Source organism: Phaenicophaeus curvirostris, chromosome 3 (genome assembly GCF_032191515.1).
Source record: "Phaenicophaeus curvirostris isolate KB17595 chromosome 3, BPBGC_Pcur_1.0, whole genome shotgun sequence".
Classification (NCBI taxonomy): Eukaryota; Metazoa; Chordata; class Aves; order Cuculiformes; family Cuculidae; genus Phaenicophaeus; species Phaenicophaeus curvirostris.
Genome location: NC_091394.1, coordinates 35,660,061 through 35,682,983, shown reverse-complemented (window position 1 = coordinate 35,682,983; position 22,923 = coordinate 35,660,061). Strand labels below are relative to the sequence as shown.

The 22,923-nt window shown below is 40.5% G+C and overlaps 1 protein-coding gene across 2 annotated transcripts in view; it reads right to left on the bottom strand.

Annotated features, from left to right (window-relative positions):
• The window catches only part of HIVEP1 (HIVEP zinc finger 1), a 118,284-nt gene that overhangs the window by 37,195 nt on the left and 58,166 nt on the right, over positions 1–22,923 (bottom strand). For both annotated transcript variants that reach the window (XM_069853646.1, XM_069853647.1), the window contains one exon: positions 10,231–10,284. In XM_069853646.1, coding sequence (XP_069709747.1) covers positions 10,231–10,284 — 54 coding nt within the window. The remainder of the gene's footprint in view (positions 1–10,230; positions 10,285–22,923) is intronic.

The following is a 22,923-nucleotide window of genomic DNA, read 5'->3' as shown; positions in this document are numbered from 1 at the left end:
TATATGGGGAATAGCATCCTCCAGGAATCCTACTTTTCAGTTTTTATTGTTGCTTAATTCTTTTTCCAATTCTGAATTTCCACCATCACATCAGTAAATTCTGTGCACACTTCATCTTACTGATGGCAAAACTAACAACCACCTCAACGTAAGCAATGCAATTTAAAAACATTCCATTTGTTCCACCAGATGCTTTAGCATAACTACAGATGTGGCTGGCATTGCCATATGTCTAAGTCTATTCATATGCAATTTATAGGTTTTCAAATTAAGACATTCCGAGAAATACTCGTATTATTGGCTTCCATAAGGAAGCAATAGTTAAGAACAAGCAAATGCTGTTTAATAAAGTTTAGTACAAAATCACAGAATCCTAGAATCATTAAGGTTGGAGAAGACCTCTAAGATCATCAAGTTCAACTGTCAGCCCAACACCACCATACCTACTAAATCATGCCCCCAAGGCCACATCTACACATTTTTTCAACACCTCCAGGGATGGTGACTCCCTGGGCAGCCTGTTCCAATGCTTCACCACTCCTTCAGTAAAGAATTTTTTCCTAATATCCAATTTAAACCTCCCCTGGCACAACTTGAGGCCATTTCTTCTCTTCCTATCACTCGTTATTTGGGAAAAGATGTAACAATTAAACAATACAATCTACTGTTTCCATTATTTCTATATTACCAGGAGTGAACTGTCACTATGAAGGTAACACTGGGAAAAGGAAGAAGTATTTCTTGATTTCGAATATCGTTTTCCTGAAATAACAGGCCTGCCTGTATTTCAAACTAGACTGAGAGAGACAAGAGCTGGTGTGGGAGTGAGGAAGAGGCTGCTTAGAGCTCATGTCTCAGCACCTCTCTCCCCATTAAAGATGAAAGGGCAGAATAAGTTTCTGGACTGACTGAAGCTAGGGTAAATAGACACAGAAATATTGCACTCATTAATTCAAAACATAAACATTTCTTTCCTGGGAATCAAGGATATATGCAACCAGGTAACTGAGATAAAGCTAATGATAGGTTGAATGGTACAGTGACAAAGAAAGGTGCACTCTGGGCTACTCCTCATACACTAGATGAAATACCACTGCATCATTAGCGAGGGCAGAGCAGATCAGCTTTATAAATTGTGCAACAACACTTTAGCATAAGGTACATGAGACACCTTTGCCCCAAGGCACACAGCTTGGACTCACCAGGAAGCTCCCCTGTGATATGGTTTCATCCCAAATGGGAGAGCCTGCCAACTCTTGTTTGGCCCTAGGATAGGTAAAGAGCAAATGACAAGTTGCAGTCTGGGTCTGTCTTTCTGATGGCATCTTTAAAAGTCATGGCTACTCACATCAAGAAAACCCTGACAGTGAGACTTCTGATGGGGTATAAAGACATAACTACCATATACTAACGAGACCAAGAAAGAGCTTTGTAAGAGCTTGGTCTCATTTTGTATATTTAGCTTCTTGGCTTCAGTGAAGAAAGTAACAATCAGCAGATTTTTAGCCATGAAACCAGTGTGCTTGATGAGGAAGACAATGAAGATCAAACAGCAATAAACCCCCTGACCACTGAGGTAACACTAAAGCCAGCATAGAAATGCCAACATCTGTATGCAAACTGGAAGCAAATGCAACACTTCACAGCATCTTATGTGTGTAAGAAACCAGCAGAGGCTGAACCACTGTACAGCTTCACAGGACTTGAGCATTTCATTGAAAGACAGAAGAAAGGCAACAGAAGACAGATTATGTGCTGTTAACGTTAAACACATTGACGATGAGCAGGTGGAGAGACAACATTATGACAACTAACAACACCAGCAATCCTAGCCAGAGAAGTTCTCCCCTGCTAGGCATTCCAGATACATGAAAAAAGACAGGCTGCCCCTCCAAAGGCAAATTAATGCACTCCCAGTGAAATCCTAATCAGAAACCAGTTCCACTCAGTTGTCCATGTAAGAGAGCTGTTTAAATATAGCCAGTTAGAGAAAGCACATTGCCAGAAATTAACTGAAATACCTCAGGGACATCTGGAAATCCTCCTAGAATGTCAAGCAATGTTGTGAACAGCTTCATGACTAAATTATCTGTTTTCAACTTAAGGATTATCAGTTATTACTGGAAAGTTAGTATTTGGCTAGTAAATCATAAGAACGACTTCCACCCCTAACACACAGAATAAGAAAGGCCGTTAAAACAGAATTACAGAATGGCAATCAGTTTAAGGGTTATCAGCAACAAGCAACTGCTATCTGGTCCGATGAGATACTGAATACAAAATCCCCAAACATGAGTCTGAGGGAAAAAACCAGAAAAGAAAGGAACAAGATGTTAACTAAACTTTCTTTGCAGATAATGACGTTCAAACAGAACAAGTTCCTTAGTCATATTCCCTGCATTTCTTCCATACAATCTTTCATTTGAAAAGCAGGGATCAAATGGAGCAATTTCCATACTGCCAGTAGCAACTGAAGAGCAGAGAAGAGCTCACATCTAACTACCTTACTATTTAAAAAGAGAAAGAAAGGAATAGGAGCTTTGACAAAGCATATAGGAAAATTCTTACGGAGCAGGTCTTTCTTTGAGGACTAAATGGTGCTGTGCACATGACAAAAGCAGAAGAAGTTGACTTGATGGAAATCTAGACACGAGGAATGTCTTAAATGTGGAAGCTAAGTCTAGAGTGCTAGAGGTGGGAAGGGTGATCTCCCGCTGGGTAGGTTTGCTTCAGCATCAGTGGGAGGTCCTCAGTGCTGAGACCTCTCAGCCACTCAGAGCTCTTTCCCCCCTCAAGCTTCGCCTGTCCTTTTTCACAGATGTGCAGTCTCTCTTTTCAACCCCTCATGCATATACTCACACCTTTTTAGGAGATTCCTATGAAAGACTCCAGCCAGGTCAGTCAGTAGCATATAACTACTGGAGAATGGTACGCTGTAACTAACTCACCATCCCTTTGTATGTTACATTTTCCCTTCAGAAGAAGAACAAAGGAAATGAACAACTAAAAGGAACTAAAGGGGTATCTGGAAAAGTATGAGAAATACACTCATTACTCATATGTAAGGCAGACTACAAGGAAGCTAACAAGCAAAAAACCTTGCATTTCCACAACTGGCTTGCTCTCAGCTCACAGCAGCTAAAATTAGCAACCTGTAGCATTTACTACACACACGTAAGTATGCCTCTCAAATTAGCTAGTTCGTTAGCTAAGCCACAAAAATAAGCTTGTTCTGGCCTCAGATTTTTAGAAACTTGCAAGAAATACTTCTACTCATTAAAGCTCAAAATCTCACTGCATCTGAAAATGTAGTCACTGATTTAACAACACATTGTACCATGATTTGGAATAGCCACTTTCCATTTACTATCAAGAAGCCGCTTTTTAAACAATTGTTTTACATAGTTAATTTGTATAATGCTTCTCTGGAAATTATACTTGCAGGTTGGAATCTCTTCTGCTGAACTGTCACTCAAAAATTTTGCTATACTTGTCAGAAAAAGTCAAAATACTATTACTTTAACATCCCATTAATGCCTTAATCAGGTTCTTGTAATAGCTCCAAAGGATGAAATGTTCTATTTAAAACTGTAAATCTGTTTGTCTGCCTGTCAAAACAATGCCAGTTCGTGCTGTGTCTAGCACCAGCAGTGGATTTACCCAGCAGATTTCAGCTGCTAATAGTCTAAATTAAATGTATTAACCAAAGAAAACTAGAATCGAAATAACAGATACAGACATTGACTTACAACCCATGAGGTTTACAGGAGCCAGAAAGCTTCCATGGGTTAAACCCATATTCTAATATTGTTTCTCAGAGCAAAGAACATGTAAAAATCTCCATTTTTATCAGTTTGCCTCCACTGGTAAAATGAAGACATTAAAATGCAGTTAACTATTGAAGAAAAAAGCAATGCAAAATGAAGTTAAATGATATTAGAGACTACTCCTGCTCCCACAGAAGTCAGGAATGTTTTCTCACTGTCCTTCATGGGCACAAACTCCTGCATTAACTGTGCCTGAAGACAGAAAAGACCTTTCAAGTCAGCATTGTTGCTATTAGCAGCATGCAACGCTCTCTCAGTATGAAAACACCAGAGACTGTAAGAATAGATAGGACTTCATGAAAATGTGAGATCTTGCATGACAGGAGTGCAAAACATGAACAGTGCCTGTATTAAGCCAATGACAGCTGTCTGAGCTGCTGTAAATATTTTAGGAAAATAATTCAGTCTTGATTTAAAGCCTTACACTTTGACATACACAGACCAATTTAAACAAATTACCTCTCAGACACAGGTATTGACATACTTTAATGCAGATACAAACACTTTATGAAATCAGACATCAAGAAAGTGCACAACTGAATTGCACGAAGCATCACTGCTATCTTGTAGTTTTAGACATTTGGAAAGCAAAAGGTAGGCAGCTCTGGTGTATGCCCAGAGCAAAATAAAAAGGCAAGCTAATCCTCTCACCAGCACTAAGCAGCAAACTGGACACTACTGCAACTCAAAAATTTTGAAGATTATATACTTCCATTTAGAGTGACTGTTATTTCTAGCCCACATGTTTGCTGAAGATAAGGATAGAAAGATGAAAAGAATCAAATGAAACTTTGGATCTTGGTTACATGCCTTGCTCCAAAAAGTAAGGTACAAATCCTACAAAAGAGGGAGAAAATGTTTCAGATTAACAATACTACATGGGTGCCACAGCAGTAAAAAATCCAGAAAGCTGACACACTTGCAAACGTACCGGGAAACATCTGTGGAGGATGAGCTCACTGTAAGCTGGTAAAACAAAATGCTCAAATACTTTTGTACCACATTCCCACGCTTCTGTTTGCTCTCTCCCCTTCCCATTCTATTTCCTATTTCCCTTGAACATTGGAATGAAAGAACACAGTATTGACAACAGCTGATTACCTAAGAAACAAGGCAGACCACCAGCACAGTGCTCCCACCTGCTTTTTGGTAGGGAGGGGTGCAGTGGGAGGAAGCAGGACTGGAAGCAGGAGTGCCTGTGGGGAGGAAAGAGGAGGGAAGAGACTTGGCCACTCCTTTGAGGTCAGATGGTGGGCTAATGAAAGTCATCTGTTATCTGGGATAGGGCAACACAAAAAAGGCATCAATCTTTAAGGTATGACATATGCAACATTTTGATTAACTAGGGAGAGTATAACGGGTATAACAATGTGTTTGAAACTCCCTTTATAATTTTGTCAATATCATGCATTCATTTGACAAGCAGGATGATAAGGTAGGGAGGGTTTGTAAGGACTCCAAAGCGACAAAATATGTCTACCATGAATCTGCAGCAGAACCTACATATCCGAACTAGTGTCTCATGCTTCCATTTATAATGACAAACTTCCCCACCTAAATCTCAGAGCCGTTCAACTTACTAGAAAAATAACATTCCGGTTAAAAAAACAGCAGATGGGCGAACAAGGTAAAGGGCATTTAATTTCAGCTGCCTCTCCTCCATGCCAACACACGACTTTGAAGGGACTGCAAGTGTGGGAGGGGAACATATGTGCATGTGGATTGTGCATCTCAAGAGGATATTTGCTGCTGGAACATAATCTCTCTTTTTTTTACTCTTTCTTTCCACAATAGCTCAAATGTACATTCACATAATAGGTGGTTCCACACTGTTATACGAAGCTTAAGTCAGCAAATAGAGAATATCAGTCCTGCATGCGAACAGTGGCTACTCAGCCACTCCACCAAATGCCCTGCCAACCTTATGGCTTCAGAGACAGATCAGCAAGTACAGACAGAAGCTTTAGGTAGCTCCATGACAGAGACTGGAAATAAAGGTATTTTTCAGCAGCACCACAGACGTTGCTTGAACTTTTACTAGAGTCCAAACCAGGGCTTTGAATGATTCTGTCTTGGTGGTTTCTAAGCAAATAGTGACAGAGCCTGCTACCACTTAACCTACTACTAATCAAATCAGACATAACTGTTGAACCTGCCAACGTTTCTGTATGTAAGGATGCAAATGAAAAGAGCATGACTAATATCAAAGCATGCGACCATGGAAAGATAACTGTTCTGGGTGAAATGCTGACACTGTCTTAGGGAGAAATTTGCAGTACCTTGGGAAGGAAAATCTATCATCAAGGGAGACCTGTCACAACTGTATGGATTTCTGGAAAAGGTGAGTGTGTGTCATTTGCTTTACTTGTTAAACTGTCTTTATCGCAATCCATGAGTTTTCTTACTTTTACCCTTCTGATTCCCTCCCCTACCTCACCAGGCAGGAGTGAGTGAGCAGCTGCGGTGCTCGGTTGCCAGCTGGAGTTAAACCACAACACTGCAGAAAGTTAAAAATGTCAGTAGAAATTCAAACAAGAACAGCAGCTTATTCAGAAGGATGAATTCATACCTGACAAACAACTATGAGAGTCTGCAAGTATAAACTGCAATGAGGCTGGAGATCACATGCAGGTCCTCAGACCATCCTGGACAACCTTATACTCTTGAGGACAAAGGAATCACCATGACTGAGAAGTGGAATGAGGAAATCCATCATAGATCTGATCTAGCCATTTATCATTGATACTTTTAGCCATGACATGGCAAGAAGCATGCAGGTGAGACCAGAATAGTACTCCTAAGAGCCAGAGAGACACCAGGATGGGTGGGCAAAGCAGAGTATACATAAGGCCATGTGATGGTTCTTTTGGGGATCTGCCATCCACTTTACAGCAAATCTTGGTGTTGCTGGAGTTATGTCATCAACTTCAGTTCTGTGAACAGCTGCAGAGCAGAGAAAGAGATTTAGGTAGCAGTCTTAGCATTGCTGGTGCCAAGTACAGTGATAACCAAGTTAGTTCACTAGTCTTAAAGAATGCGGTAACAGCCTTGGTGGAGCTGATGGACCTAGAAACCAGACTGTTGTGATAGGCAGAGAACTGCTGCAATGGATAAAGAAGAAAACAAAAGCTTACAGTACTTTCTATTGGCCTCCAGTGGCTGAATTGGTTCCGGGGCTGAACAAATCAGAAGTCTCTTTGGTAATCACAAAGACCTGAGAGGATTTGAATTTACCAGTCTGGAAAGGAGAAGAGAGACTTTCTTGGGATGGCTTTCTTAGGAGGATGGCCAGCAGCAGATCAAAGACAAAGCAGCCGGATTTGGCTGACTGCTTTCCAGCTCACGATACCCACTGGGTACCACATCAGAGAAAGATTTCGTTGCTTTCTCAAGGAAGAAAAATCCGTAGTTCAAGCTCACCATTCCTTCTAGGTTTTAAAGAATACCACGTGGAGCACTCGCTGGCATCAAGAACTTCTCTGTCATAGTAACGAAACCATATACCTGAGTCAGAAATTCAACTCCAAAACAGGGGTACACCCAGGGTATAAACAACCTCAGGAGGTATCATCAAAGCTGAAGAGAAGCAGAGCTTCTGCTACTGAAAATCCATAGAAGCAACCGGGCAGTTGAGAGAAAATAGAATGACACAGGAATTATCCACCGTACATACTCACTGAGGAGGAACGTCAGCATGGCCCCTAATGAACATGTGTCTGGTCTCAAGTGGCAGGTCATGTGAATATCCATTATCTGAACGCAACAGTGGACAATCACTCCAAAAAAAAAAAAAAAGCAGGTCTTCCAGCTGCAATTTTGTACTGAATAACCAAAGTCCACAAACTTGAAAACTAATTCTGCTTATTTACTGTCTCCTCTGTGCTTAAACAGAGACCTATTCCAATTTGCACTTAATTGGATTTCTACAGCTAATGGCAAAATGAGGTGTTAAATGTATATCTTCTTGTAGTCAATTAAATATAACTTCTATCCCACACATGTATAAAGTTAGGACTGATCACTACACAACGCTAGTCAGCAGAAACCCAGCATGATTAAACTCATGAAAAATTTCTTCTTGCAAAAATGCTGTGCCACTGACAGCTCCACTACTGACAGAGGAGTAGCTAACTTGTGATGAAGATTACATTCCCTATTCATTTCAGACAGGAAATAAAAAATCTTCAGTGATCTAGATGAACTGAAAGACAAAATAAATGTACAGAGAGGAAAAATATATAACCATACTTTGCATGAATCTGTATAAATTGGACTGTGATTTAAAATAACTTATGTGAATATGTGGACGTTTTTGTTTACTTGTTTAGCTCAAAACATGTATTTTCTTTTTGACTGGAATGGACTGCAGAAAGTGGCCAGGCTTATGTGCTGTTCCTTGAAACTTATGTTCTATTGCCTCTCTTGAAGGCAGAATGCTGGGCCAGATGGACCCTGCTGAGATCCACTCAGGTCTTTCTTATGTTCCCTAATCTTCAAAAAGTTTTGAAGTTCATTGTTTCAAATTATAATAACCTTTGATTCCAAGACAGAGCATCAACAACAACAGCATTGGCAGACATGCCACAGGCCAGAAGGACAGCTTGCTACTACTAGAGAGGGGAATGCCCAACCACAACATGGTTGTTTGAGAAAAACATCTCATGCCAAACCCAGTAACCTCAGGGAGGTGAGTCTGCTGCCATTCCACATCCCCAAGCTGAACCAGCAGCAAGGCTGAATATGTCTTTCCAACAGGTACATGCACAGCGCACACATATACACCACAGGTATACGTGTGTGTATATATATATGTATATATGGTTAGACATACCAATCCTAGTCAGACACTCTGAGCATTCACAACAACACTGAATGCCTAATCTTGCACCCTGCAAGGGACTGAGATCCATTAGCGGGAATACATCTGCAAGTCCAAGGTGGATCCCCCCCAGTAGCTGGGTTCACTCAGTCTGCTTAGTAGCTGCACCTGGACCCCAACTGCTGCCACCTGGACACATGGAGTACCCCCTCCAGCTGCTGGTACAAACTGTCGCACAAACACACAGAGCTGTCCAGGACTCCCCTTGTCCCTGTAGCTGTCCACCTGTGCTCTTGCCCCTAAACAGCAGCAGCCGCTCTCACACCCAGCACTGACCCTTTATAGACCCCCAAACCCAACCTGGCCCGAGCCCACTTCACTGACCCATCTTCTTGTCTAGCTTGTTCCTCGATAAAGATCACACACTCATCCACACACCTGCACTCACTCCAGTTACTGCACCACAGACCCCTCCATACACATTGAGAGTAAAGAGCCCTTCACTGGAAAACAACTGAAAGTGTAGCTTAATGAGCAAACAGGACAGACTGTGGTGGTCAGAAGCAGGGCATGGCCAGACAACCAGCAGCCCCTGCTACCTTGCTAACAGACCCTTTTACTGTGTTATCCCTCTGCTTTCTACATGTGCTTATCCTTAAATCACCTAAATAACTTCCTTTTTCCACTTTTAGTTCCTTCCCTAGGGATCCTATAATAAGTCCTGGGCAATCCCTAAAAGCTTTCCCTCTGCATCCCCAAACACATCCCATACCCCCAACTAGAAATACTCTTAGTCAAGAAAGTAATCTGGACAGCTGTTGCCCATGGCTTATGGTGACGGGTTTTACACCTTGATGCTGTGGCTGAAGCTTTGGCTGTGACAGCCCTGAGAAGGGATCTGAGAAGGTCTCCCTTACTCTGGGTTCTTAATTCGGGTTTCTGCCCACCCCTGTGCCCCCCGTGACTTGTGGAGATGCATGGTTTTCCCATGATGGGCCTGGGAATAGGCCAGCAAGGTACTGTTTGGGCATCCCCCACCGATGTCTCTCTGGGCTCCTCTGCCTGTGTGCAGATGAGTGGTACCTAACAGGTACTGCTGCAGTCAGCCAGCCTTGAAATGGAATGACTTTCCACCAGCTTTCTAAGCTCTAACACACAGACTTAATCTGTCACAGGTCATCTGTTTCTTAAACAACGTGTGATGATCAATCCCTCGTCAACATCTGTTAGAAATCACCACATATTGCTTGTCAGTATCAAATATGGTTATTAATCATTAGGTAAATCATGTAATGAAACAAACGGTTGGTACAGGCTGTAGTTAGTAACTTGTGCACACCCCTAATGCTACAGCTTTAGCAGTCTCATCAAGGTCAACACAGCTACTCAAGTGGTTAAAACAAAGCATTTGTGTCTCAGCAAAATTGAAGCGTTACAGATGACAGCATCTGATCTGCAGATGCCCAGAGCCTCATCCAGCACCCAGCCCAGTGGAGTCTTTCCACTCATGCAAGAAGGCTTTGGATCAGCCTCTAGAATCGCAATGATCTTTTTTCTTATTTCATTTTGGGGTTTGTTTATTACCTCTCTGTTGGTCTTCTGTTCCATTAAGTTGTTTTTGTGCTTCTTCAATTTTGTCTGCAAGAAAGAGAAGTCATTATTAATATACATATATAAAAAAAGCAAAATTTTAGAAAGTCATTTAGTGAAATCTGCCTTGAGTTGTCTGTTTAAATTTAGAAGCAATATATTCACGTATTTATATGCAGTACATTACGAGTAATATTGCCATACAAAATTTTATCATATTTTACCAGTGAGGCTATTGACATGTTAAATTACACAGAACTGCAGAAAGAAAAGCATTGGCATTGGATCTGCAGTCAACAACTAATCCCACCATAGTTCTGTACCATCAATAATAATACATGCAGTCAGGGGACTCTCTGGAATAGGTATTATGGCGCATTACAGAATATTTTAATACGTGTTTGAAAAATGCTGTTAGAACAAGACAATGAGGTGTTAAACACGGCGATACAAACAGCAAACAGGATTTGCTATGCAAAGCAGAGCCAATACTGTCACACGGGAGCAGAAGAGGGTGAGCAGTAGCCCTGTGCTTATTCCTCTGTCAAACTATCCAGAATTCACATACAGCAGGAACAAAGGGAGGCCTCAAGTCTTATTCTCGTGCCGTTTTTTTGCAGATGTCCTGCTGCCACCCAAATACATCAGTGTCAGGAAGGGAATTGTGTTTCTGCTGCTCTTACACAGAAGAACCCATGGGAAATAGGGACCTCCTTCTGCAAGTGTGTGTTTGCATGTGTAGAGCAAGAAGGAAGAAAAGGGGCAACTGGAATGAATAAAAACCTGTGACCAATTTCTTTTTGGTAGCAAATAGTGCTTTGAATGTCAGGAAAAGACATTGTTTTGGTAAGAAACAGCAGCACTGCGAGCTGAGCTCTGTACCATATTATGGCCTGACTCACCATGATCTGAGCTTGGAACATACCTTTCAGATATAACTGATTGTTTTCCCCAGTACCTGTGAAAGCATTCTTTTTTCTCCCCCTCTCTTTTTTTTTGAGGAGGGGAAAGAAGGAGGGAGAGTTTCAATTAAATTGAAAGAATAGAATATAACTGAATTCACCCTAAATCTCTCCAACTCTAGTAGGTACAACTCAATAAATGCCAGACTTCTTGGCTGTGATACGTAGGAGGATGACAGCTCTGCAAAGTCCTCACTGTCATAAGCATGGAGGCCATACTCAATCTGACTTTTACCCACCGTTCCTATAAAACACGAGGTTCCCATAAAATGGTCCTTTCTTCAACAGACTTCTAAATTGGTGGGTTTAAATGACTTCTCTAATATTTATGAGCTGAACCACTCAACTACGTTGGAACCATTTGTTCACAATTGAAGTCTTAAATTGTTTTCCAACTATCCTCTCAGTAGAATAAAAAAATTAGAACTGAAACAAACCCTCCTCATAGGATTTAAGACTCCGTTTTGTTCAAATAACACCAGTTCTGCATTTCCACCTTTCAAAACTAGTACCAGGTTCCCTTCTCACTAAAGCTCAGCAATTTCTCTCCTGCACACTGTTCCAGAGAAAGCACCAAAACATCTCACCAGGATGCTAACTGCATGTACTCCCAGAGCCAGAGCAAATGAAGCTTATCCGTAAGTACACAGACAACTACAGTTTCATTATTAAAAGGATTATCTGCATATTTCACACAACTGCTACAATAAATGTATACATTTAAATTCACAATCATCCTATATTATAAAGAAAAATTACTCAAGTATTTTGGAAGTGTGCCACCTTAGACTGCCACAAAGATTAAATGATTTGATCTCCTTAGCTGAGCTACCCCTATTTAAAAAACAATAAACATTAATTCCTCTTAGAAGTTCCTGACCACTTCTTTGTCAGACTGTAACCCCAAACAAAGAACTACAGATAACAGAAATAATAACTAAATAAACATGTGCTTGGTGCACAGTCAGAAAGCTGCCTACCCTTCCTGCATGTCCTGAAATGTTTCCTCCAAGAATTATATTTATTGCACATATGTCTTACACATACCTATGGAGTTAAAAAAAAAAATAATAAATTGAATTTTGGTTCTGGAAACCAAAAACCACTGATTTTCACTGTATATGAGGCACGGCTATTAACATGGGTCCACCTGCTGAAGGTTTTATTAAAGTCTATGTCTTCATAGCAACCTGTATCACACAGCTACCCGATCTCGTTACTGCACCAACGCACATTTAACACTGCTGTACAAAATTTTTGGCAGCTGCTTCCCAACCTGCTGCATTTTATAACTACAGATCCTGTATGGGCAACTACCTGACAAACCACTGCCTCTCAGGCTCGAAGGAAAAACTAGGTTATTCCAAACTGCTGCAGCGCAGACCGTGACACACTCACCCCAGTGACACTGAAACACAGCTCCTTGGTTGTTCTGACAACTCCCACATATGCCAACAATAAATTGCTAAACATTGTGTATTGATATTGTCCAGTCATTCCCTTCTCCTTTGTCTCATTGTATTAGCCATATGTGAAATATTTTAAGGCAAATTATTTCAGATGATGTACCATATTCTTTCACAATTATATTAAAAATTCTCCAATGATACACACATTCAAAAACTCTTTTTAAACAAAAACACATCGCACAGAAATAATCTGCAACGCCCAGAAGGAACTGAAAAATACGAAGCCCACTATTAATTGCAAATAATATTATTTGATCCAAACCTCATTTTAATATTGTTTCAGATTTAAAATTTTGACATTGAAGATACTGTCTAATTTGAAAATTCCACAAAGGTAACATTTCTTTATCACTGGAACACTACTTACTTTTACTAAGAGATAAGAAAATAATTTAACTAATGGAAATTTCTAATACATGGTAGGCACAGCACACTCTTTATTTCCCATAAAATGACAGATTATCATCTGGATTATTTTAAGACCTATCCTCATGTCCCCAACTTTTGGCAGACAGCCTCCTGGAGTAGTAGACATCTAGAAACAAATGATAATTGTGACAGACACACTCTCATTTAAGACGGGACACTTCTCACTAAGTGGGAAGTTTTTCCCCTCACTTACTTGAGGGGAAAAAGCAGAGCAGCAATAAAAAAGGAAATAATCATATATGACACTGTATAGAGGAAACTCCATATGATAGCCGTGTCACAAGCCACAGAGCCAGGTCATGGTTATCCCAAGCCAGGTCAATAGCACAAACAAGCAAACCACAGGTAACATCATATCATATGATATATAATACTGATATTTTATATACATATATATGTAGGGCCATGAAGATGATCAGAGGGCTGGAGCACCTCCCACATGAGGACGGGCTGAGAGAGTTGGGGTTGCTTAGCCTAGAGAAGAGAATGCTCCATGGGGAGACCTTACAGCAGCCTTCCAGTACTCAAAGGGGGCTCACAGGAAAGTTGGTATAGGTCTCTTTATCAAGGAGTGCTGTGACAGGAAAAGGGGTAACGGTTTTAAGCTGAAAGAGGAGAGATTTAAATTAGATATTAGGAAGAAATTGTTTCCTGTGAGAGTGATGAGGTACTGGCACAGGTTGCCCGGAGAAGCTGTGGATGCGCATCCCTGGAGGTGTTCAAAGCGAGCAACATGGTCTATTGAAAGGTGCTGTTGCCCATGGCTAGGGGCTTGGAACTGGATGATTTTTAATGTCATTTCCCAACTAAACCATTCTACAATTCTGTTTGTGTGAGTGTGTAAGTAAAAACACAATGGAACAACACAGGTACAATGGCTTTTCTTTCTCTGGTATTAAACCTTCACACATTATTGTCGAATACAGCTCTCCCAGCAGGTTATCCACTGAGTGGAAATATCATCAAATTCCTTGGGGTTTTAAATATATGATGGAACTGTGCCTTTTAGGAATGCAAGGAAGGAGATTGGAATGCGTTAAAATATGCTTCTTGTTTTACACACCTCCTGCTGTGACAGATCATTAAAAGGATACCAACAGTCTGAGTTAGATATGATGGTGCTGTGGTGGGTTTTTAAACAAAAAAATAAACCAGATTTTTCACCAGATTTTACATTCTCTATTTTTGATCTTCACTGAGAGATATAACCTCACAGATTTTAATTACACCACAAATAAGATACAGTTTATGAAAACCTTTACATTTTTTTTAAGACATCAGCATATCAACATATACGACTTGAACACGTTTATATGTATTAGAAATGCATTAAGAATTTTCAAGAAAAACTTTGAAGGCCTTACTTAGGAAGAACTTCAGTTAAGGAAGAAAAATAAGGGTTTGGGAATTTCAGCAAGGAAAGCAGAAATATTGATAAGTGTGGGGTTTGCAAAATACGAAACCAGTAAATTATGACAGCAATTTAAGCTGTCCATTTCCGTTTAAGCAAAAGAAATCTTCTATTTGTGGGTGTGTTTCTGGTTTGTTTGTTTGTTTGGGGCTTTTTATTTTTATTTTTTTAAAAAAAGCACATAAGAAAATACCTTGGTTTTGCTCATGGAAGACAGTCCTCATGCCAGTGTAATGACTTTGTCCTGCCGAACAAGCTGCTCCATACATCGACAGCACACAGAAAAGCAGAAGCAGTCACTGAGGAGGACTGCTAAGCCACCCGAAAAGTTTACGCAGGAGTGATGAGTGGGATATGTTCACTAAACTTAAGCAAAATGCCCAAATGTGAATATTTTTCACTGCATGGATTTCTACAAAGAAAATTGGTGGGTTGTTGGGGGTTTTTTGCTTCTTGATGAAGACTCAAAACTTCTGCTCTTACACAAGTAAAAAAGGACTTCGTTTTTATTGCTTTTAATCTCAAAAGACCCTGTTTCTCTATGGAAAAATGGAAAATTAGTAGATTTATACCATACTAGACATTAAGAGAAGGCTACCTTATCACAACTTTAAAAAATAAAAAATTGTATCTTGCCTGAAAGGCTAGGGTTTTATATTCAAATATTTAACCAAAACAGCTGGAAGGAAAATGTCAGCACTTTCTTTCCCCCTTCAGTTAAAGCAAGAACTTCCCTCAGGCCTCGCGCCTGAGTCATCCTAAAAATACCTTCAGCAAAACAGCTTTAGACGGCAACAGCTTTTCTTCTTGCTTTCTCAAAAAAATGCACTGTCTCTTACTGCATCAGAAGACATTTGAAAATTAATTTTAAAAAAATCACTTTGCATGTTTTTTCAGTAGAGACAAAGGCACTTCACATGTTTTTTTCAGTGGACACAAAGGAAGATTCCACTTCAATTATTTTTTTCCTGCACTGACAATCTAGATCACCAGCAAAGAAATGCAGTGAGAAAATATTCTTCAGCTAAAGTGCACTAATGTAATCAGTCTATATACATTAGGCAGTATTACTGAAAACAGCACCATAGGTGGTTTTAGTTTTTTGGGGGCTGGAGACACAACTCGAGAAAAACACTGATGAAAGTTCAAACCACTGCATTTTTCCATTACTACTTAACCAACCTCAGAGAGCAAGTGAAACGAGGTTGAGATCCTGTGTGGAAATCTCCACATTCTGACTATCTAAAACCACCAGGCTAATGCAACAGAAACAAAGTGCTTTGAATGAGAAGTGTTTCTGAAAGCATCAGAAGACGATCCCATAGAAATTAATTAATTAATAAGGGAAAAATTTCCTGAGCGCTAGACTGATGATGCAGACCAGCACAGTGTATGAAGAACAGCTCAGATTTGACACGGAGGGTCTCAAGTCCACTCCCACAGCCCACTGGTACCATTTCACACCACCCTCAGAGGGAAGCTGATGCTTCAAGCATCGCAGGCAGTGGCAGGGCAGGCAGGGCAGCCGTTGCCCTGCATGAAGCTGATGCAAGCTTGGAGTGCTTCCCCTTGCAGCAGGTTTCCTCTGTACCACAGGCTGCATTTAATCCCAAGGCACCCTGCCTGCAGCAGAGGGTACCTACCTCAGGCCAGGGAGGATGCAGAAGCGTCCGTGCCCCGCTGCAAGGCAGCTGAGGTGCTTGGCTTTTACCTTTCACTAGAAGGAGTAAAGGCTCTTTACAACCTGCTAAAACAAGAATGACGTAGTCCTAACATGTTTCAGTCAACCAAGAGAAATCCCAAGACTTCCCTTAACTAGCTAAGTAAAAAAAAATGAAGGGGGGGAAAAATAAAAAAGGCAAGAGTCTTGTGTCTGTGCAAGGAGTCCATTAGGTTCACCATAACCGTGGGGCAGCCAGTGGGATGCCTCCTCCTGTCTGTCCTACTAATTTGAAGAAGAACGCTTAAGATGAAAAGGAAGAGATTAGATGAAGCAAAAGCAGTCCCTACGTCTTGCTTTTCAATTTTACAGTGTGGGAACTTGACACCTTTTGGCATACCGTTTGTTTTGTGGTTTCTCCTTTCCAGTCTGGGGCTTAGAGAATCACAGCATCACAGCTTAGTGGGTTGTCAAACACAGAGCCTGATAGCTGATAGCATGGATGTCCCTAGCCTAACATAAATGCAAGTTAAAACAAATTAAATCTCAGTTTTCTGGGTGTTACGAGGTTCAAGGATTGCTCGTACAGCTGTAAGAAAGTGTGGGAAGAAAATATCTATGCAAAATAACGAAATGTTAATTCAGAATTCTTACCAACTAGTAGGATGATGGAGCAGTTGTCGTTTTAAAAACTATCAACCACTTTTAATATAAAACATCTTAAAATGTTGTAATAGTCATTATAACCTTGACTAATGACCTGTTTGATTAGTTTTTCAGGAAAACTTTATGCATTTTCAGTTTAATGTCAACTTTAAATGCTCATCATACTCCTTGCCATATACAATTATTTGCATTTAAAAATGAAAACCCCATGGCAGATACTTTACATAACCTCATTGAAAATAGAAGATAAAAATCCTCCTACTACTCTGCATTTTAAGAAAAAAAGAGGCTTGCATATTTGAAAATATAATCTGTAATCTGCAGATAAGATTAGTATTAGCATTGAACAGCTATACCGTATATACAGCAAGACAGTCAATAGGGAAAGGCTGTGTATAAAAGATACATATACAATAGCTTTATCCTTGCCATCACACGTTTACTGAAGCATGGTAAGGGCTCTTGATGAGGCTGACAAGGTACATAAATTACATAAGCATTTTGCATATGAACCCAAACTCTGTCCCTGTGTCATCAATTTACGACTGGGGAACTTTCAACTTTTTTTTTTGTTGACATGACTTGAATTTCATGATGAATCTTTTAAACTCATTAAAAGCTAAGCACAGGAGGAGTTGGGGGGAAGAGGAGTTTTAGATGCCTGTTGCCTTACAGCTTTAGATGCAGAAGGATATAGCCACAGCAAGGCACCTGGGGGGACAGGCACAGTAGATGCCAAGCAGAAAAATTCAGAAGTGCAGGTGAAGTATCTTCAAACATATCTCCTGCTAGGCATCTTTTCACCCTGTCTAAGCAACACTACAAGGATGGCACTTTCCACACCTAGTGCCTTTTCCACCTGCCCAACATAGCCAGGTGATTCTAGTTCCTGTGTGTACTTCCAAGAGCTGTGCCACCAGAGAGAATTCATTTTCACCTTGTCTAACTCCTGTATCAAAGCACAAACACAGGTACTGACTGCAGTTCCATTTTTGTATTTACTAGTTCGCGATCAGCCATGTAGCACAATAATTACACCACTGCTATGCTGATGGCTAGAGCATTGTTCTGCCTGGCTGCCAAATTCCAGCCTGCCAAATGCTAGCCCTGTACCTAGGACAGGGTGATCACTAACACTAAAATTTGCCTAATAATTATTTAAGAGCCTTGAGGGTATTCACTGTTCCAGGCTTAATTTCAGCTTTCTGTTTATTTTGTTGTGTTTTTTTTTTTTTTTTTTTCTTTATACCCAACCCAGTATCAGGGCTAAAAATTAAAACAAAATTTTAAAGCTGACCACACGTTGCTCTAGCTCACCACCTTCTCCAAGTTGCTGCTATGAGCACCTTCATACTTTCTGTGCTAAAGCAGGTTCCCTCCCCCGGTAGGTTTACCAGCCTTTGACCTTATGTCCCCAGATGGTGTGGTTTTCATGTATTTTTTTTTTTATCCCCCCAAAAAAGCGTGGTTTTCACATATTCATTTTTTTTAAGCCTGACACAAATTAAATAAATGCCAGTGAAACACCTGTAAGCATTTTTTTCACAAAAAAAACTTTTCTCACCAGAAAAATACATAAAAATAGGAAAACGTGTGGCCCAAAAGAATTCTTCGATTTCTGTATTTCCTCCAATACAGATCCTATATAAAAGAAGCCAACAGTCGAGCCATAGCCAAATAGGAGAAAAAATTTCCATCCATCTTTCTGGTACTCTTAAAAGCCCTCATCCTCAATTGCAAGGCTGATGAGGGAGGGCTTGCCTAACACATAAAGAAACATAACTGGTTCAACAAGTAGAACAATGTCAAGAACCAGTATTTCATCATCTGAGACAACAGCACGGAAGCTTTCAAGTTCTCGGAGGGGTCAAACTGCTCTCTAATTTCTTCTATTTCAGGAGTTCCTCAAACGCTACCGAGTTTACAAGGCAGAAATCATTTAAGTATACACATTCAGCACTGAGGAACTTAGAATACCAGCAGCCCTGTTTAAAAACAAGTCAGTTGTCCTAAGCTTAGCATACCTCAAAAAATACCTCTGCTGAGATGCTGAAATCTTAATAGAAATGGTTTAATTGATTAGATATTTAGTAGGACTTCCAATACTGAAGTTATTATAATCACCTGATATTAAGATGGACAATAAAGAGTATGGCTGGCTAAGAAAAAACAAGGTTTTGATGATGCTAACAAAAAAGTAAGCAAAGCAAAAGCCTACAAGCCAAGCCAAAAGTCCAGCCCAGCATCTTGCCTCCAGCAGCAGACAAGAGCATAAGGAAAGGGAAATGCAAGAATGTGACATGTGACAAATCCCTGCCTCTAAAAACACACAGCTCTGAAGCAAGCCTCATAAGCTGTATTAGAACCTCAGGGGTCCCACCGATTATTCCTACATCAGTTTTCTCCAAGTGTGCTTTGAATTCGTGTGAGCTTTACAAATATCTTATCCTCAAACTGCAGGGCCTCATCTAGGCATTCCTTATACAAAAGCTGTTCAACAGACTTATGACCTCTGCAACTTCTGCAGTACTCTTTTATCCTCTTTGGATGTGGAAGTGAAGAAGGGAAAGAGAATTAGGAGGAAGACATCAGAATCGATCACACCATTCAAGATGAGGCACACCACAGACAGGCATTGTGACAGATATGCTTTTCTCTGCTGCTGCCATAAACATTCCTAATGCTTTACTTGCTTTTTGACAGCTAGTGAGTACACAGTTGACTTCTCCAAGCAAATATACGACCCTCACATCTCATGACTGAGTGTTAACAAGCAGCTCAATTTAAATGAAAAATTAGAATAATTTTCCTGTGGACATCACTTTGCATTTATCCACACTGCGTTTCATTTGTCATTTTGTAATATGGTTGCACAGCAACCTAATGTCATTTTGAAATTCTTTGCGTTTTCATTTGTGTCTTCATTTTTACCTCAGTGGATAACTCCATCAAATCAGCAATGCTGCCACTTCACTATGCATGCTCCCTGCTGGATCACTCAAAAGAATGGGGATAGACAGAGGCACATTTTTATTAACTGTAAAACGGCAAGCAGTGTTTGTCTGCTAAGGAACGGGTACTGACTGCAAAATGTGTAAATATCAGCCTCTCAATAAATTTACACATACAAGAGATTTTTCTTCTGGTGTGCGTCAGGGCAGCTAACTCGATACTCTTTCTTCTTTAAAATTGTGTCCTTATTTCCAAACTATCCTTAAAACCCAGCCTCCCCAAATATCATAGTTCCCTTACCATGTAGGTCAAAGAACAGGTGTCTGGGCCATCACCTCCAGCCATCCTGCCCAATCCTTCCTCTTCAGCTCCTGCCAGTGCTGGAGCATCTTCAGGTATTGTCCTTATAATGACACTGTCACTTAACTCAGACTAGGACTTCTTCCAGAAGAATGGTCAGCTGCATCTGCTCCATCCTCTTCCTCCCTGCTCTCTACGTTGCTTTCTGAGCACAACAGGCCAGTATCTCTACTTTAATTTTTTATGCTTTTTGGTAAATCCACTGTGAACAACAAGGCTGCAAAATCAACTTCAAATTTGAAGTCCCTCTTCAGGCAAAAAACACATTAAATGCGAACTTAAGGCTTTTCATTAATTTCACTTACGTATCTCGTTTTTGATTGCTTGTTTTTCCAGGAACTCAATGGTCTTAAAATTACAAGCCATAGCATGTGAATACAGTCCAACATATGAACAGTCATAACGGCATCAGTCTTAGTGCTAAAAAAACAAAACCCTGAAAATTCACAACTAACCTGTTATGCTAAATATGGCTCTGTGGACTTTGCAAGTTTATTTTTCCATATTAATCTTCTTTTTTTGCCCCCATTTTTTATATGCCAAATGCAATGTTACCAGGAGCTGCTTTAACGTGAAAAACAACAACAGAAGTTGGATTGATGAAAATAAAAACACCTTTTAAAAACTAGTTAATACAAGCTGATGCAGGACTAGGCATACCTCAGACAAAACTTAAGCAAAGGCACAAGGATATGACATTTTCCTCTTAACAGAATGCTCCAGCCATGAACAGAGGCTTGGTCACTCTAAGAAGCTTACAAGCAAAGAAAAACCCTAGGCAGCTCATGTTCTCTTCTCAGGACAAACACATACTGGGGGTGGAAAACATAAAGCCAATACTTCATTTCAGTGATTTACTCTACTGTTCTCCTGTATTGGCTCCCATCCTCCCCCAAGACCTAAGACAAAGCCTAGGTATCGAATATTCCACACTTGGTGTTCTCCATGAACCATTCCCATTAAAGACAGTGGCAGCAAGTACAAACTATGTCTCCAGAAACCATGCACAGACTTATGTGAATTCTAAACAAAACAGAGCAGTTTTGGGATGATTACTTGAAATAATTCACCCAGTTCCAACGCTCCTACCAGGGGCAGGGACACCTTCCACTAAACCAGGTTGCTCAGAGCCTCATTCAACCTGGCCTTGAACACCTCCAGGGATGGGGAATCCAGGACTTCTCTGGGCAACCTGTGCCAGTGCCTCACTACCCTTACAGAAAAAAAATTCTTCCTAATATCTCCACTCTTTCAGCTTAAAACCGTTACCCCTCGTCCTGTCACTGCACTCCCTGATAAGAAGTCCCTCCCCAGCTTTCCCTGTGGTCCCCTTTCAGTACTAGAAAGCTGCTATAAGGTCTTTCTGAGCTTTCTCTTCTCTCTGCTAAACAAGTTCAACTCTGGTTTAGGGGTTGAATGGCAGGTAAGCCTTACAAGACAATGCTGTAAAAAACAACTGTTTGTTTGTTTGTTTTTTGCAGGAAGAAGGGATGGAGCACTGGAGAACATCCTGGTGCCTAGATTCAGACTGTGCCCTGCCAGCTAGTAACCTCCCATTTAAATAGTAAAAATAAAGGACTTGAAGTCCTTTATTGCAGGGGGCCAAGTGACTAACAACCGCATTATTATAACATGATTACTTTCTGATCAGAACCACACACCAGCCTGCTAAGGCTATGTTCAGCTTTTATCACTTACCTGGTTACCTGCAAACTGCATGAGCCATTTTCAAGCTTCCCAGCTCCTCTTCCCCTAGTTCTTTAAAACAAAAGATTTCCACTTGGAGCAGGGTTGTGCTGGTCCCAAGGCACTTGTTAAAACTTGCCTGCTATGCAGCCAGCTTGCATCTTGTCTCTGTCTTCCTCTCTTTCTGTTCAGTTCTGCCTCCCCCAGGCTGGCCCTGGGGACACCGCTGCTGCTGGCTCCCTGTTCCCTGTCCCAGTTGCAGGCATCCTGACCCACCCCAGCCCACCTGTAAAAGGTCAGCACTGCCCCGTTCCTGACCACTGCAAAAAGGCAAAATTGCTCAGATCCAATAGGCAGCAGAGACAACAAACACAGCATGATTTATAAGCACTGTTCACAAACAAAAATGTGTTGCAATAGAGCCCCAGAAGGTCTTTTGTGGGGCTGAATTTATAGAGAGAGGGAATAAAGCATTGAAATCTTCAACAACTCCTACAAAGTAGAGTCCTGATCAAAATATGTTTCTTCTTCTTTCTTTGTGTGGACAGGGGTGGTTGTTAAATTATTCGCTGCATGCCATGGATGGTAATCAGTATCAAATCTGAAGAAAAAGATTAAATGCTTGCTCCTTCTCTCTCCTTCTCCAAGAAGTCTAATAAGTTTCTCCCTAAGAAATAAAAGAAAGTAGGCTGAAGTATCTTACTGGCACTTTGGTTTTGATTATCTCCAAGAGACCCTTAGACAGCTAATAAGCTCTTGAAAAAAAATCCTGGAATGTTGACACTGCAAATCTAGTTCATTAATTTTTACGCAAAACCCCCTAGTTACTACAAGAAGCTGAGAAGGTTTTGTTTAGTAAATAAAGAATAGGAAACAAATATGGTAGCATAGAGAGAGTTATATGTATTATTATATGCTAAACAATGTTTTGAAAAAAAAAAAGCAACAATTTTAAAGATCCACTCACATTCACCTCATCCCGCAAGAAGTACAGTTCCTATTGCTATGGAACAGAAACCCATTATCATTTCTTTAAAAACAAGTAAAAACTACATCCAAACAAAAACCTAGCCCTCTTCCCCCTCTTTTTTC